General features: G+C 37.3%; 1 protein-coding gene across 2 annotated transcripts; it reads left to right on the forward strand.

Annotated features, from left to right (window-relative positions):
- Window positions 1-121: 121 nt before the first annotated feature.
- On the forward strand, window positions 122-15,332 carry wmd (serine-threonine kinase receptor-associated protein wmd). Of its 2 annotated transcripts, none has more exons than XM_071669592.1 (6): window positions 122-245; window positions 7,538-7,677; window positions 7,879-8,029; window positions 9,232-9,356; window positions 9,978-10,090; window positions 13,859-15,332. In XM_071669592.1, the coding sequence occupies exons 1-6, from the start codon at window positions 137-139 to the stop codon at window positions 14,190-14,192; spliced, it is 972 nt and encodes a 323-aa protein (XP_071525693.1). In that variant the 5' UTR covers window positions 122-136; the 3' UTR covers window positions 14,193-15,332. The 2 variants fall into 2 exon arrangements, with proteins under 2 accessions (XP_071525693.1, XP_071525692.1); XM_071669591.1 differs by lacking the exon at window positions 122-245 and adding an exon at window positions 3,575-3,738.
- Window positions 15,333-18,717: the final 3,385 nt, after the last annotated feature.

An 18,717-nucleotide genomic window follows, 5' to 3' on the forward strand; every position in this document is an offset into this window, starting at 1 on the left:
TGCAGAAACGATCTTAGATTAATTGAGAAAGGTTCATGATATATTTTGATTCCCATAGTAATTTACCATTGGTCCAGATAATCATTTGATGAAATAACTCGGGACTGCTCCTACCTGCCAGGTACAGTTAAAAAAAATGAAACCCGGATTCTTGGTACGAACCGACCTTCATACCCGCCATCTTCGAGACAGTCATAACACACACAGACAACTTGGTAAATTAGGAAGAAAATACAAAAGTGAACGTAAGTATCATTCAACCGAGGAGTATCTTTTAGCATATCTACGTCTGTCGTTTACAACATGTATGAACCCAAGAAACGGGTGTTTTTAAGGCTGTTATCCAGAGGCGATGATGTACTTGTTGACCAGCTGGATCCTTGGTGAGTGAAACTCGTAAAATGAAAATCCCTCTTAACAAAAAGTCTTATTGTATTTTCTCGTATCTATTTCTATAACAGCAATACTACAGCCGTGTCCTGTGTATGCATATGACTTGTTTGGTGAATGTGGACAACCTGTTACTAAAGCGTGAAGTAAAGGCAGGAAGCTGGAGATATAGGACTTCGTAGGAAACCCTGTCAAAAAAGTGATATTGTACAGTGATATTGTCTCTAGTTTGGGAACATGTGTAACGTAGTGTGTTAGATGAATTTAAACCACAGTGATTATAATGATCATCCTTAATAAACACAATTGACCCAACCGTTTATGGAAGAAAATAAAGAAAATTCCATTCGTGCTTTTAGAGAACTTTGACTTCATAGGTTTACTTTGATGAAACTAATTTACTTTATTGCCTCTGTTCAACCGAGGCCGACATGCTACCGGCTGCCTAGAGGACAGTCATCCCACCAGACGAAATGTAGAGAGAGATCAATCCAGGGCAGTGCTCACCCAAACCTAACCTTCAGATCCACCTTCAACCGTAATATAAACCTCACCAACTCGTCACACAGATAAGGTGTGAAGAGGGCAGGTCCTGGCAGGTGCTCACCACAACCTTCATACTTAACCTGAAGCTCACGCTCAGCCTCGCCTTCATGAAGCGGCCGCACAGGATAATTGACAGGCAATATTCCAGGCCAATGCTCGCCTTAAGCCTCGTTCTCCAATTCATCATGCCGCCAACACGCGAAAATGTATAAAGACGGTTGTCCGGGCCAATGCATCAACGGTTAACATAGATGCACAGTTGGTAAATAATGTGGAAGGGCAAATAAATAATGAAGGTCTCGAATACAGCAGCAAATAGAACTAACGTCTATTGAAATGATGCATATCAACTGTACGATGCTTGTAACATACGAGTGTGACCGGTCTGTTGGACGAAGACATCTGAATATATTATTGAGGGGGTGGACAATGAGTGATGACCGCGTGAACGGACTGCTGTCAACCCACATTTACTATAGTATAACCTTGATAAAGATTCCATCTTCGAATTTGCAAGAGAAAATTTACAGAAAATGAAGCTGTTGGGTATCCTTAAGTAAATCTAGAAAAGCTTTTATTTGGGTATATATATATATATATTATATGCACGTATGTATTTTTTCATATTCGCCAAGAACAGATGGGGAGCCTTAGGGGAGAAATCCCTACCTGGCTTCTGTTTCTTTTGGAAAGTTATGTTGGAAGGGGGAATTTCCAGCCATCAGCTCCCGCCCATTACTCGCCTTCTAGGACATGTAGGGAATACGTGGACAGCATTCTTTCTCCCCTATCGCCAACCATTCAACATATACGACATGCGTCCGACCACTTACATGTGACTGAAACAAAATAAAATTTTCATTAAGCACGCTACAGTGCAGATGATTATATATCACGATTTACTGTATCCAGTGTTTTTTTTTTTTCTAACAACGATATCCATCACAACACTGTGCATTACAAGATATTTGTATAATAGGTTATACATTGAACACTGTGAAATGATACTGAGTACAGAAGGATCTTTGGTCTGTGGTTACTTGTACACTATTTACTGTTTGTGTATAGGAGCAACCACATCCATATCCAAATCATCAGGTATGTTGCACCATCTTTGAGGGACAAGGTCACAGTATGAGGAAGCGGAGAGGCGATTGCCGAACTGTACCTCATACATCATAGTCAGAAAAATATATATGTCAGTGCTTCTTCCCTCCTGTAGCTAAGCCAACGGGAGATCGACACCTCTCCTCCTGCCATATTATCTATTTATTCTCTTAAATAGTGGGACATTCACCTGATATCCTGCCCCAGCACTGAAGTAAAACATGCACATTTGTCCCGGTCAACTATACCGAACACAAAATCTATCTATGTCCGGGGGAGAGAAATGGTCTTTCCTAGCCTATTTTTCCTACCACAGGACTCTCCTTTGTAAGATGCCCTGTTTCCTGTTCTTGCACCAGCAGTAGCTACTCTGAAAGTCGTTACATTCTCTTGTAATACTGATACATCCTTGTTGAGTTATCCGTATTGTGTCCCAACCTCAGCCTTACAATTTTCTGGTGTTGAACAACTACAATGCATAATATTAAGGCATATATTTTCCTTTTAGCATGTTTCTTGAATGTATGAATCACTCATGCTATTGGGTAATTCACTTATTAAAGTCTCAACTTCATTAGTACTAGTGTGATTAACAACCCCACCTTTATAAGTACTAGTAGTAATTAACCCAGCCTGAATATTATAGACCCAAGTGTATTAACATTACGTTCTAACTAGAATTTTTTGTTGTGTGTAGACAAGTGGGGTTTCATTACTTGTGTACCAGTAAGTAGATAAGACAAAATGTTTTTCCTCTTTAAAGAGACTACTACTCAGTCGCTGGTAATAAACCAAATGCTATTTTTCATACATTAATTAAGATAGCAATGGATACCTGTTTAAACCGTTATTCGGAGGCTGACTTTTGGCACCTCAGTGGGAAAAAAGATAAATTAACACAACTATAGGCAAACTGGGACCTGACTTTCCCTCCCAGTATAGTTGTCTCTTCGGCAATTCCTCTCTCCCATATTCCTGTTAACCCTTGTTCTTTTCTCAGTCTTACAGTATGGGTCATGTTGACATATTGTAAGGTGAAGCAGTTTTAAGAGGACATTACCATGTATACGAGGGGTTTTACTTAAATTTTATGATTAAATTCATATGGTCTACCTTTCTCCCACCGGTGGCACATGACAGGGAGCGCAGTGGTTATATTATCCCAGTACCGGGATTTGTTTCTCAGTTTTTAAAATTTTTGTGCTTCATTCAACGATAGTAATCCATTTTCACGATCGAACCATCTCGTTTTGAATTGTGTTGAATGATCACGTACTTTTCCGCCAGATTATTTTAAGAAATAATCCTTTGGTTAAATCCTCTTTGTTGTCATACATGTCATTCTCGTGTGTTCCAATACTTTTGTACAGTTCGTTCATTTGTACTCAAAACAACGTGAAATTAAAGAATCATGTATTGTTATGAATTTAGGATAATAAATACAGTCATCTATACCATCCCTAAACTTAAGCGCATGACTTTTTTAAATACAGAAATTATAATATAAATTCGGACCTGTAGTTTAAAGACTCTACAAAAGTAAAACAGAAAGTCAGCTGTAGGCAGACGACACAATCATGGCAACTACGCTACGCCAGACGCCGCTAACATGTAGTGGCCACACTCGACCAGTTGTCTATCTGGCTTTCTCTCAGCTCTGTTCCGATGGTTATTTCCTCATCTCTGCAAGCAAAGGTGAGGCATAAGTGCTGTGTCGAGAACTTTCATTAAATGTGTTCCCGTGCGGTGTCATCGCCTTTGGCCGTCTGTCAAGTCTGATCTGTGTTGCAGCAACTTTCACTCGGCTCGCGTTCTACTTACAACCCCTTAGTGGCCAGACTTTAAAGTAAATGTACACATTAGACACTGTTAGAACTCCAAGGCTCCTTTATTCATAAACAAGACGTATTGGATACATGTGTTCATTAATCATTAGAGCAGTTGTAGCCTGACGACAGTGTAAGACAAAGCTATTTAAGGGGCATATGTTCAAGAAACATTGCTCTCTTGTCATTTTCTTCAGCAGTTATTAGTAACTTGTGTTGTATTTCGGTCCAGTCGCAGTATCCAGAGCCCAGTCAATGTTGCCATCAAGTCCAGTTCTTCCTGAAATTGCCTTTTTTTACGCTTATCACTAATTACCTTCAGAATAAACTTTTGAAGCTCTATCAATGAGTTGAGGATTGTATACCTAGAATTACTTTCCCATATTTTCCTTGTATAAGTACTATACTCTGTTTTCTTTTTATATCACAATTTATTAATTTTGAATATGTTTATTAAAAAATTGTCTTGAAGTGTCTTCTTCAGGTGAGATTAAAGAATTGGTTTAGAGTGTATTTTCAGAAGTTTTTGATTAACTTTACTGTACTGTACTGTATTATAAGGGAATATTGGAAGAGGAAGGTCACTGACCTTTGGGTGCTAGGCATACCCTGTGCTATGCTTGTTTTGTCATATTGGCTGGATCTTTTTCTGTTAAGTACAAGGCAATAAATTTTTCACTATTTACCTTTGTCCCAGATCATGTTTTCATTTTCTCATTGGGCTAATTAAGAATTGTCCTCTCCCAGGTATGTAAAACACTTCACTTCCTCCAATTTTTCTCCATTCAAACTTACCTCCCAACTAACTTGTTCCTCAACCCTGCTGAACCTAATAACCTTGCTGTTATTCACATTTACTCTCAACTTTCTCCTTTCATATATATATATATATTTTTTTTTCAAACAATTTGCCATATCCCGCGTTAGCGAGGTAGCGTTAAGAACAGGACTGGGCCTTTGAGGGAATATCCTCAACTGGCCCCCTTCTCTGTTCCTTCTTTTGGAAAATTAAAAAAAAAACGAGATGGGAGGATTTCTAGCCCCCCGCTCCCTCCCCTTTTAGTCGCTTTCTACGACACGCAGGGAATACGTGGGAAGTATTCTTTCTCCCCTATCCCCAGGGGGGGATATATATATATATATATATATATATATATATATATATATATATATATATATATATATATGTATATATTATTATTATTTTCATTTTGCTTTGTCGCTGTCTCCCGCGTTAGCGAGGTAGCGCAAGTAAACAGACGAAAGAATGGCCCAACCCACCCGTATATACATACACGTCCACACACGCAAATATACATACCTATACATCTCAATGTACACATATATATACACACACAGACATATACATATATACACATGTACATAATTCATACTGTCTCCCTGTATTATTCCCATCGCCACCTCGCCACACATGGAATAACAACCCCCTCCCCCCCTCATGTGTGCGAGGTAGCACTAGGAAAAGACAAAACAAAGGCCCCATTCATTCACACTCAGTCTCTAGCTGTCATGTAATAATGCACCGAAACCACAGCTCCCTTTCCACATCCAGGCCCCACAGAACTTTCCATGGTTTACCCCAGACGCTTCACATGCCCTGGTTCAATCCATTGACAGCACGTCGACCCCAGTATACCACATCGTTCCAATGCACTCTATTCCTTGCACGCCTTTCACCCTCCTGCATGTTTAGGCCCCAATCACTCAAAATCTTTTTCACTCCATCTTTCCACCTCCAGTTTGGTCTCCCACTTCCCCTCGTTCCTGCCACCTCTGACACATATATTCTCTTGGTCAATCTTTCCTCACTCATTCTCTCCATGTGACCAAACCATTTCAAAACACCCTCTTCTGCTCTCTCAACCACGCTCTTTTTATTTCCACACATCTCTCTTACCCTTACATTACTTACTCGATCAAACCACCTCACACCACATATTGTCCTCAAACATCTAATTTCCAGCACATCCACCCTCCTACGCACAACTCTATCCATAGCCCACGCCTCACAACCATACAACATTGTTGGAACCACTATTCCCTCAAACATACCCATTTTTGCTTTCCAAGATAATGTTCTTGACTTCGAACATTCTTCAAGGCTCCCAGAATTTTCGCCCTCTCCCCCACCCTATGATTCACTTCCGCTTCCATGGTTCCATCCGCTGCCAGATCCACTCCCAGATAACTAAAACATGTTACTTCCTCCAGTTTTTCTCCATTCCATTATTTATATATTGGAAAGGTTCACAATTTTGTGTGTGATCAAGATATTCCTATGAGTCCACAGGGAAAATGAAACACGATAAGTTCCCAAATGCACTTTCATGTAATAATATTATCAGGGGAGACACGAGAGAAATATAAGTCAGTTGTATATATATATATATATATATATATATATATATATATATATATTAAGTATTCTTAATCCCCTATCCCCAGGGATAGGGGAGAAAGAATACTTCCCACGTATTCCCTGCGTGTCGTAGAAGGCGACTAAAAGGGGAGGGAGTGGGTGGCTGGAAATCCTCCCCTTTCTTGTTTTTTTTTAATTTTCCAAAAGAAGGAACAGAGAAGGGGGTCAGGTGAGGATATTCCCTCTAAGGCCCATTTCTCTGTTCTTAATGCTACCTCGCTAACGCGGGAAATGGCAAATAGTATGAAAAAAAAATATATATATATATATATACATATGTATATATATATATATATATATATATATATATATATATATATATATATATATATATATATATATATATCCCTATGAGTCTACGGGGAAAATGAAATGCAATGTTCCCAAGTGCACTTTCGTGTAATAATCACATCATCAGGGGAGACACAGGAGAGAGATATAAGTCAGTTGATATACATAGAGTTCCCAGTGTACCATGTGGATCTTGTTTAACAAAAAGCTTGTTCCCTAGGGCATTGATGGGGGATACGACTCATAAATATTAGCCATCTTTGTTTCTGAAAAATCCATTTACCCATGCTAGTATCCTAATAATGTGCTGGTTGATCTTTCTGGGGATGGTAGGCTGGTCTAACAAGATTAAGGGCCATTACCCCAAAGCAGGTTTCTACCATAATACACATGAGCTTATAGCCATCATTCTAGTTTATAATTTATTGCATGATGGGATCTTGTCCTTCATTTAAGCATAGAACCTCTGAGTACTTTCATTTGGACTTACTCTGAAAACTTGTTTGTTATTTTAACAAACCCCAGTGGCAGCTCATTTGAGCAGAGAGAGGAAAAAGAAGTTATCCTCTTAATATCAAGTTTTTGGTATTCTTTGGGAGTTCTCACATTTTGGTGGAAGGAGGAGCAGTGTCTGTTATATGTTAAATAAGTTGGTGCTGTTTTTTGAGATTTATGCAAGGGAAGTGAATAGTGTTCCTGTACATAGTTTGTATAGTGTAACACAGATAACTGAGTTTTGTACATTAACATCACAAGCCATAGACTTGTTTACTAATCCAGTAATAAGTTATTGAAATTTCCATTCATTTCATGCTGCGATTATCATTGGATTTTATGTTTGGGCAAGTTATTTCATGTAAATTCTAATGCTTTTAAGGAAATGAAGTTGTAATATGTTAGTGATTGAATGAAATATAAGACTTTCCTATCGATGCAGATGGGAAACCAATGCTCCGTCAGGGTAATACTGGTGACTGGATTGGAACATTTGAGGGTCATAAGGGAGCAGTATGGGGAGTAGCTCTTAATGCTGATGCATCTCGGGCAGCCACTGGAGCAGCTGATTTCTCAGCTAAGGTAAGGTGTATAGAAAATGTATGTTTTGTATGCAGAAATTGTCTCAGATGATAGTAATGTTGCTGTTGTTTTGGAAAGAGGCATTAGGGCTTCAGAAATATTATGATAGATTCATGAAGTTTAGCATGTATGAATTACTTCTTGCTTGTGTAAATGATAAAACTGCTGTTGATAACTGAGAAGATTTCTTTCGGTGTGCAGGTGTGGGATGCAGTGTCTGGGGAGGAGCTGCACAATTTCTCACACTCCCATATTGTCAAAAGTGTTGCATTTTCTCCCAACTCCAGTGAATTACTCACAGGCTCCCATGAAAAGCTCCTCAAAATATTTGATCTGGGTAAACCAGAAGCAGGTAAATATTATATTCTTTTGTTAAACAACATAGAATATGAAGTCAGTCTTCCTTCCTGTGTGATTTTTTATGTTTTTCATCTCTGGTTACTTAAAATGTATCAGTTTAGAGCTAAGTCAACATAATAAAGCAGTCATGACACAAAGTGATTGAAATTTACCTGGTAATGCAGGCAAGAGCTATTTGGCCCATTAGTTTGATTTGTCAAAAAGTTGATTGATCACTTTTAATGAACAAGATATTGGTATTATGTGAATAAGTGTTTTTGTTCAATTTCTATAAAGTGAAGATGATAATGAGAAATCATGTCATACTGATTTGCCATCTTCCACAAATTCTTTAGCTTAAGGCTGTACATGTGTTGGTACCATTTTGATACTCCACATCTTCACCTATGTTTCATACATGATAAGCCTCACAAGCCTCATATATGATACAGAGGTATAGATTTTTAAGAATTACAATATTCATAAAGGTGAATCACTTTGTTTCCCAAATAATGCTGAAGCTGGGTTACTCATAAGAATTAGCCATCAATATCTACCTGTCAATCAACTCTTGTATTGCTGCAGTGTGATAGGTTTATGGATAAGTTCTGTGTATATCTGAATGATCTAAAGTGTACCTCCATATGTGGTTATCTTATACGTGGTTATTGCAACTTGGCTGCTCAATAGAAACTGAACATCTTTCAGTAGTGAGATGAGTAGAGATTTGTTTTGCCGGTCAAAAGTGGAAATAAATTCATTCAAATGTACAGCTTATGTTGACACTTAGTTTTAGTTAGAAATAACATTTGTACATAACATATAAAGAAGAGGTTGCAGTAGTTTTTCGCATTTAGCTATTTTTTATGTTCACAACCCTTCATAACCAGTACAGCACAAAGTTTTACCCTTTTTGCCTTCAGTAATGGTATATTAGGCTGTAGATGTACTGTGAATAATGCAATTTAACTGTGTATTACCCAGGATATCAGTGTCATTCGATCCCAGCCCAACTACTGAATATGTTTTTCACATTCATCATGTTTTTAGACACCAGCACAACAGTTTAAGCATGGACAGATGCTCTTATGATGAGATTGTCGTTTTTTTTCCATGTATAAAAACAAGACATTCTAATATGATGCCTTACATGATGGTTACTACTCATTCCAATAATTATGTGTTTTTAATGTATAGATATTCTGTGAATTTCAGAGCCACAGGTTTTTGCTGGGCACACTGGTGGCTTGAAACATGTCCTTTTCATGAATGATGGGAAACAGATGCTGAGCTGTGCAGAAGATAAATCCATCCGTGTCTGGGACAAAGCATCTGGTCAGGTAGAATATCATCATATATGCATCATTTCATGGGACTCGTTTCTTCGTATGTGTTTTGTTATTCACTTACAATACACAAAGAGAATAGGCATTTTTTCCTGGAAATTTTAGATGTATAGTAATTCCTTGTTTTGTTGATTTTATCTACCTATCACTGTAATTTATAGAGGGGTTTCTGAAAAATATTCTCCTAACCCATAGATGGAACTTTAGAGAATGTGGATCACTATTGAACACTTTAGACACATGAGCATGGTTTATGGATGTAATGTTGTAATGGATCAGACTGAGAGAATGCTTATAAATGTCCTGTTTCTATTGAGTTTGTTTAAGAATTTTAGCAACCGAAGGGGCTCTGGAGTGCTTTTGAGTGAACAGTGCAGAGAAATGATTACAGTAGAAAAAGTTACTGTACAAAGATGATGAAGCAGTACTTACAAATTTGATTTTCATTGAAAGTAGGATCAGATAGGGAAATGTGTCATGCAAGTACTTTTCAAAGCAGACCATTACATAAATAAGGATGGAATTGATGTGGGTAATAAATAGTTTGAGTGGTTTGTGCATTCATAAAAATATCTTGAGTTCATGTTTCCTAATGATTTGTTTATCTGTTTACAGGAGATCCAGAAGCTAGAGGTAGCAAATAACCCAACAAGCATGGAACTTAGTGCTGATGGCAAAACCCTGACAGTGACATATGGTTCCAAAGTTGCCTTCTTAAACCCAGAAATGTATGTTGTGTACTTTTATCAGGTATTTGCTATCTTTAGATTATACTGGAAGTATAGATATGTGAAACATATATGATATTTTACTGAGGTATCTCATACGTTATGCATATCTATCACTTTATGCATGCATAACCAGGTCCCCTTTTATGGGACTCCTGCGGCTTCAAGTTTGTGCCCTGTTCAGGGCTAGGGTAAGGTGGGTTCCTGAACAATGCTGTAATCTTAACCATTAACAGTAACATAGCCTTGTTCTTGGTGCTATTACTTGTGGAAGGAGTCTAAGAACACCACTAGAGTTATATGTAACATTATATATTTTACCTAACCTCCAAGCTTTAGGACCTCCTTTTATGGGGCTTCCACAGCACTCGTCAAGCTGGGTACATCAACTAGTCAAGAAATGTGACGTTGTCTGTGTGTTTGTAGGGCTAGTGTAGGACAATTGAGCCATAAGTCTTCGGTGCCTTGGGTCCTGGGATATATTGAATCATTGTGTTTAATGTTGGAAAGATGGATGAAATTTAAGAATGCAGAGTAGAAAGCTGAACTATAATGTTCTTGGAAGTGTAGTTTCTGATGTTGGTATACTCTTCTTATTCTTGTACTCTCATTTTTTTTTTTTTTTTTTTTTTTTTTTTTTTTTTTTTTTTTATACTTTGTCGCTGTCTCCTGCGTTTGCGAGGTAGCGCAAGGAAACAGACGAAAGAAATGGCCCAACCCCCCCTCCCATACACATGTACATACACACGTCCACACACGCAAATATACATACCTACACAGCTTTCCATGGTTTACCCCAGACGCTTCACATGCCTTGATTCACTCCACTGACAGCACGTCAACCCCTGTATACCACATCGCTCCAATTCACTCTATTCCTTGCCCTCCTTACACCCTCCTGCATGTTCAGGCCCCGATCACACAAAATCTTTTTCACTCCATCTTTCCACCTCCAATTTGGTCTCCCTCTTCTCCTCGTTCCCTCCACCTCCGACACATATATCCTCTTGGTCAATCTTTCCTCACTCATTCTCTCCATGTGACCAAACCATTTCAAAACACCCTCTTCTGCTCTCTCAACCACGCTCTTTTTATTTCCACACATCTCTCTTACCCTTACGTTACTTACTCGATCAAACCACCTCACACCACACATTGTCCTCAAACATCTCATTTCCAGCACATCCATCCTCCTGCGCACAACTCTATCCATAGCCCACGCCTCGCAACCATACAACATTGTTGGAACCACTATTCCTTCAAACATACCCATTTTTGCTTTCCGAGATACTGTTCTCGACTTCCACACATTTTTCAAGGCTCCCAAAATTTTCGCCCCCTCCCCCACCCTATGATCCACTTCCGCTTCCATGGTTCCATCCGCTGACAGATCCACTCCCAGATATCTAAAACACTTCACTTCCTCCAGTTTTTCTCCATTCAAACTCACCTCCCAATTGACTTGACCCTCAACCCTACTGTACCTAATAACCTTGCTCTTATTCACATTTACTCTTAACTTTCTTCTTCCACACACTTTACCAAACTCAGTCACCAGCTTCTGCAGTTTCTCACATGAATCAGCCACCAACGCTGTATCATCAGCGAACAACAACTGACTCACTTCCCAAGCTCTCTCATCCCCAACAGACTTCATACTTGCCCCTCTTTCCAGGACTCTTGCATTTACCTCCCTAACAACCCCATCCATAAACAAATTAAACAACCATGGAGACATCACACACCCCTGCCGCAAACCTACATTCACTGAGAACCAATCACTTTCCTCTCTTCCTACACGTACACATGCCTTACATCCTCGATAAAAACTTTTCACTGCTTCTAACAACTTGCCTCCCACACCATATATTCTTAATACCTTCCACAGAGCATCTCTATCAACTCTATCATATGCCTTCTCCAGATCCATAAATGCTACATACAAATCCATTTGCTTTTCTAAGTATTTCTCACATACATTCTTCAAAGCAAACACCTGATCCACACATCCTCTACCACTTCTGAAACCGCACTGCTCTTCCCCAATCTGATGCTCTGTACATGCCTTCACCCTCTCAATCAATACCCTCCCATATAATTTACCAGGAATACTCAACAAACTTATACCTCTGTAATTTGAGCACTCACTCTTATCCCCTTTGCCTTTGTACAATGGCACTATGCACGCATTCCGCCAATCCTCAGGCACCTCACCATGAGTCATACATACATTAAATAACCTTACCAACCAGTCAACAATACAGTCACCCCCTTTTTTAATAAATTCCACTGCAATACCATCCAAACCTGCTGCCTTGCCGGCTTTCATCTTCCGCAAAGCTTTTACTACTCTCATAATTTATATTACTTATTTTTCTGTCAGTAGCTTAGTCTTAAACTTTTTTCAGTATTCACCTTGCACTCCTCTCAGTACCATACCAACACACTTCATTCTTGATTTTAATGAATTTTCCCACGTTCCCTTCTTACTTTTACCATATTCATATAAACTCTACCAGATTAATCATTCATTTTATTAATATGTCATACTTTTATACCACTTTCATTCACATATGAGGAAGTATATGTGCATAATGTTCCTTGGAGTGTTCATACATAGGATAAAGTAGGAGCAGGTTAATTTTTATAACTTTAGCAACATTGATGCTGTATGAAAATTGTCCAATGTGATGGTGAGAACTAACAGCCAATGGCTAAGGCAGTAATACTGTAAAAGTCAGTTCTAATATTTTTCCCAGCTTGGTATGTCCCTTGATATAGAATTTGTACTTGACTCCCAATTATACTTTTGTATGTTTCCAGACACATTGGGACATGAGGCCCATAAGTTCAGTCCTTTTCCTTGTAAGAATTACTAGAATGTATCTTCAGCTTTCTCTTACAACCAGTTTATCTGGCATGAAAATGAAGTGATTTTACAACACTCATTGCTAAATAAGGATATAGTCTTGAGACAATATGAATTTGAACATATGAATATAAATATATGAATTTGGGGAAATGCAATCGGGATTTATTAAACACAGACTAAATCATCATGATATTTTTTTAGTGGGTTACAGCTTTGTAACACATGATACACACATCACCAGTAGCTGTAACTCCCATTCCATGTTCTGGAAGCAGCTAGATATTTTTTATAAACTGAGTATTTTAAATGTTGATTAAATACAGGTTTGAATATATTGGAAATGAACTTTAAAAAAAATCTGATTTATCATTCTTGAAATACAAGATAATGCAGGGAAGAATTGTAGGCTTTGCATGTATGATGAGCCTAAGAATTCCAGAGAATATCACAGGATCTGCAAATAAAGTCTAAATCATCATAGTACTTGATCAAATTACAGTTTATTCAAAGCAGCTTATCCAGGTAACAGGAAGTAAAAGTTAGTGAGAAACAGATACTATAAAGAATACAGTTTCATGAGTAAAGCACTAGACAAAGTAAGATCACAGGACCTGGACTGGAGGCAAGGGAAGAATAACTTAAAGGAATAGTTTGATAAGGGCAAAGGGTATAGATGTATGTTGGTTAAGCCTTCTGGCCAGGATGAGAGAGTGCACGTGGTAAGAATGGATTTTAACAGGATCGATAGAAAAATGTGAGCAGACTGTTGCATGGAGATTCTGTATGAGCCAAACACATGAGAGAATATGTATAATATAGAAATTTGAAAGAATCTTTGAATGCCTCGTTTCAAGATTATTGTATTCTTGTTATTCTGTCTGTAATGTTTGTTTCAGGCTTGAAATGCAGCGTGAAGTGACTGTCCCGACAGCTGTATACTCTGCTTCTCTCCATCCAGATCGCTCTGTCTTCATCTGTGGTGGAGAAGACTTTAAGATGTACAAGTTTGACTACAATACTAATGTCGAGATAGAGTCTTTCAAAGGCCATTTTGGTCCAGTTCACTGTGTTAGATTTAGTCCTGATGGTGAACTGTATGCCTCTGGAAGTGAAGATGGCACATTGCGACTGTGGCAGACAACAGTAGGAAAGACTTATGGACTTTGGAAGTGTATAGATGCTTCCTCTAATGAAAATAACATAACAATTAAGCCAGAGGCTACTGCCTGATTCTGTAAAGCTGATTATTTTTTCCGTCTACTTCTCCAAGTTGCTGCTCCTCTTATAGCTTCCCAGGGTATAGAGCCACAGAATGTATATTCTCCATACCTCTGTAAGTTGTAAAAGGCAGCTAAAAGGGGTGGATTTGGAGCAACCCCTTCCTTATGAGCATTTAGATTTGGGCATGAGTTGTGCTTTTGCAACTGGCTACAAGTCTTCATGTAGTGATTCCACCCCATGTAGAAGGGAAAAGTACATTTTTTGGTTGAAAATATTAAGCAGTTTTCATTTTGAATCTGCTGTAAATATTGTATTTTATAGATTCCCAGGTTTTCCAGTTCTATGACTATAAGGAGGGAATGGTGGAAACTGTTTATGTTCAAGTTCAGCAGCCTTCTTATTATAATGACATGAAATTTTAAAGAGTATCGGGATGTTGTTAAATGTTATACAGTAACATAAAATATTATTTTTCTATTGTATGATATAACAGAGCAGTTTTTAACAGTAATGTGATCATCTCTATGGGATTTTGTTTTTAGCTACAGTCCTGTTAAGATAGTACACTGCAACTTAAGAAGTCCAAGTTTTCTCTATATCAACACTAAAAGCAGAGTTTTAGGATGCATTTATTGCTCTGTTTGCATTAATTGAGTTCCCAACATCTTAAATCTTCCCTTTTGATGCATATAATGCATATAGGTAATGATAATAATTTATAATATGTATAAAACTTTGAGAATATTGTCTCACTTTATTTTGGTGCCTTAAAAACTTATGAGAAAATAAGTTACTCTTTCCTATTTAAGTCAAGTATTATAATACTAAGGTGTCCAGATTTGATATATTTTCAGAGAAAGCATTATGTTCATAAATTTAGATTTATGCTAATATTTAGTCAAAGAGGATATCCTTTTTCTCATGTAACATGTTAAGAAATCTACTATACCACTGGTGTTGGGATAAGTGAATCAGTACTCAGTTTGTACTATTAGGCCCTGCTGGTAGAGAAATTGAACCCTAAACTTAGTGAATCTCAAAGGTGTAATACATTGCTGTTTTTTCCCAGCATCTTATATGTTGCTGATAGCCTGCTAGTCAACTGGTTGTACTTTCAGGTATGTTTTTACAAGAACATGTGAAAATTTATTCAAATATTTTAAATCTCCTCTTTTGTATTGTAGACTGTGGTACCACTCTAAAACTTTGCATACCTGTTATTGTCTATGTGAAATTCATTAACTTCTCATTTTAAGTGGATGAAATTATGTATATAAATCATTTCAGTTATAGGACATCATCCTAGCTTCCTACTACATTGCATTTTCATCTTACAATGCCACCTTATTCCAAAGGATATCTTCAGCATCTATTCTCAACATGCTCTTACAAGAAAACAGTCCATATTTTCTGACTGTTGCATGGAGCACTGAGTACGTCTGCCCCTTCCTACAAAAAACTTTAGAAGATAGAGAATATACCTTAACAGCTATGAAATAATAAAGAAATCAAATGAAATCAAAATAGATACTACTGACACCCTGTGTGACTAGTCACAAACTCAACTAAGGTGGGGATCAGGTGGTGCAATTAACATTCCACCCACCAACAGACAAGCTAACATGCCTTTAAAGGCCCCAAAGTTGCACATACACACTACCAGAGATATGAAACATACATAATCATGAAATATTGAAAAATACACCAAATCAATTTACAACATTAACTGATTGAGGCTTTGTGTAATGCATTACGTGTTATCTGCTGTGCATAACATGAAATTTTATTGGCTCCTGCTATTATTCAAAATCCCAGCTGATGTATGCTTCTGCCAATTATCCATAGATGTTATCAATATCTAGCATTCACAACTGAAAAAAAAAATCAGATCCTGTCGCCATAGATCATTGTGAGTGGTATATTTAGTATATGGACTGGCATGATGCCACACATATACATGCCCTATGTCATGCATTACTTGTGATGCACAGGGTGACTTATAAAGACGAAAGCTTGTGATAATTATGATTTTCTGTTGAAATAGAGTAGGAAGAGAACTATGTATTTGTAGAAGGCCAAACTTGAAGTAGAACAAAACTAATGCTTCCAGGATTTTTAGAGAATTGAAAAGATAGTAGTTATAGCTTAACACTTATGTACTTATGATTAACCTAGAACCTCCTATGAAAGAGTCTGTATTACCAAGGACCTCTTTTCAAAGGCTGTTGCAGCCTAAGGATACACTATTTCCATTAACAAGGAGCTGGTAGACACCTTTGGAGTAAAGAAGTTCTTTAAAAAGACTGTACTCCCAGTTATACAGCTTCACCAAACGTGACTTTTGTAATGTCATAGCTTTACGCTAGCTGTTATGATATTAGTGGTATTATTATAGCTTTGCATTATAGCAGTATTTTAGCTTTACCCTGTAGTAGTGCTATATTTCTATACTGGCAGTTATAGCTTTAGGTTGGTAGTGTCATTGCTTTACAATGGCCCTCAGGAATTCCTTTTGAGTCACATAAACTGTAAATGTAGATTATTTTATAGATGGGAATCATTCCCTGCTATGCAGTTATATATATAGACTCATGAAGGAATCATATGCCCAAACCACTCAACGGGAACTATCATGAGACTTTCACTTTTACCTGAAAATAAAGCAAGTGGGATGAAAATTTAGAATGGAAGATAAAGACAATTTCTATAGTACTAGTGTGTATATTTCTGGTAAAATTGTGGTAATTATTTATTCGTGTAATTGCTGTGCAAATAATACATAATTGTGCACTTCATTATGTATAGAGTGAATTCCGCTTGGAAAGAAACCAAACAATTTAAACCGTACCTATATATACAAGACAGACATAGAGAAAAGTATTTTCCTTATGAATGATATGCTTGTAATCTGTAAGGAAAAAGTAGTTTTTCTCCCATTTGGGGAGGGTTATTTCAATTAAGTTTTTAATAAATTCTATTGCTGGCAAAGTAGGCATGCAGAGACATTTACATGGTTGCTGGATAGCCTTTGCACTGTTTTGAAGGCCACATCCACAGGACAATTTTGGTGAGTGTATGATACTTTTCCCAAGCCTCATATGTGATCCATTGAACTATGTAAAAGCTAAAACAAATTTACAATGATTTTACTGATGACCATGAGGATGATGATATTTATGGATGGAACACGAAATGGATATTCTATAACTCGCAAATTAGTTTTTTACGGTGAGTTTATTGCAGCCCTTCACAATTTATGGTTACTACAATAAACTCCAGTAGCATGCTGTTAATACCACAAGTTTGAAATGACAAAAGCAGTATCCCACTTAAAAACAGCAGATTAAGGACAATTGTATGCAATGAACGGGTTAATGACTGGATTTAATGGTGTATATTTCAGGTCTAAAATGGTGTTAGAAGTCTGATTCGTATGTACCTATCTATCAAGCTTTGTAGAAATGTATGTTTTGGTGTAGAAATATTTTAGATTTTAATATTTCCTCTGATAAAACAGGTGCATAAACCCTCAGTTGAAGTAGGGGTAGTAGAGTAGTAAGTTGACCCATGGGCAATATTTACTCCTCCTCTTTTGTTGGCTGGCTGGAATTGGGTTGCTTATCTGTTTATTAATCAACACAAAAGGTGCATGCTTCTATGCACTTGGTCTACCTCAAGTAAATTGGAGAGAAGGTAATGATTATAAGTAGATAGATGAAATGAGAAAATTATTTCAGTTACTATCTCTTGCTCATCATATTACGCCGAATACTTCACATTCTGTCTGTTTATGTGTTCATGAATGATCCTCTATTAATCCTTACAAATCTTGCTGTCCTCCATACCAACTCTCAAAATCTATGTTTTTTAAGTTTAGGAAATGCATGTATCCTGACAGTCAGAGATATTAATATAACAATGAAAAAAGTAATTCAAGTAAATTTCATTCATAATTTTCACTCTCATAATGTGAAGAATTTTTGGAGATGTTAGCAGAATGCGCAAAAAATGTGGGAGTTTGGCCTGAGTGACGAGTTGTCACTGTACATGTATTGTTATCACCTATACCAAAATATTGATTACTGGTTATTCTTGTTTTGTATTACATAGTTAGTCTTGGTACAATCAGAGCATTTCCTTGATATTCTATTTTTCAGTACGGTAAAATTACCGAAGTTTGTAAAATTACCAATCAGATGCTGTATGCCAAGGACAGGCACTGCTCCCTTTTAGCCAGGACTCCTTAAAATCACTACTTGATTGCTTATTGATTTTTGTTCAGCATATATATGGCCTAAGGTAAGTATGTGGATGAGTAGACTTTGTAATGATCAAATTTTATTAGTATGAATCTATCAAGTATACCTCATATGGCATATTAGGAGGGTGTTATGCATGGACCTGTTACCATGCGTGGCTACATTTCTCAGATTGCATCAATATTTAGTTTCTCGGTTAGTGTGTTACATCAGCTAATTCCATAGTGAAATAATGCACCTAGGTTATATGTATGATAAGATGATTTTAATATTAT

This window comes from Panulirus ornatus, chromosome 14, assembly GCF_036320965.1.
Source record: "Panulirus ornatus isolate Po-2019 chromosome 14, ASM3632096v1, whole genome shotgun sequence".
NCBI lineage: Eukaryota > Metazoa > Arthropoda > Malacostraca > Decapoda > Palinuridae > Panulirus > Panulirus ornatus.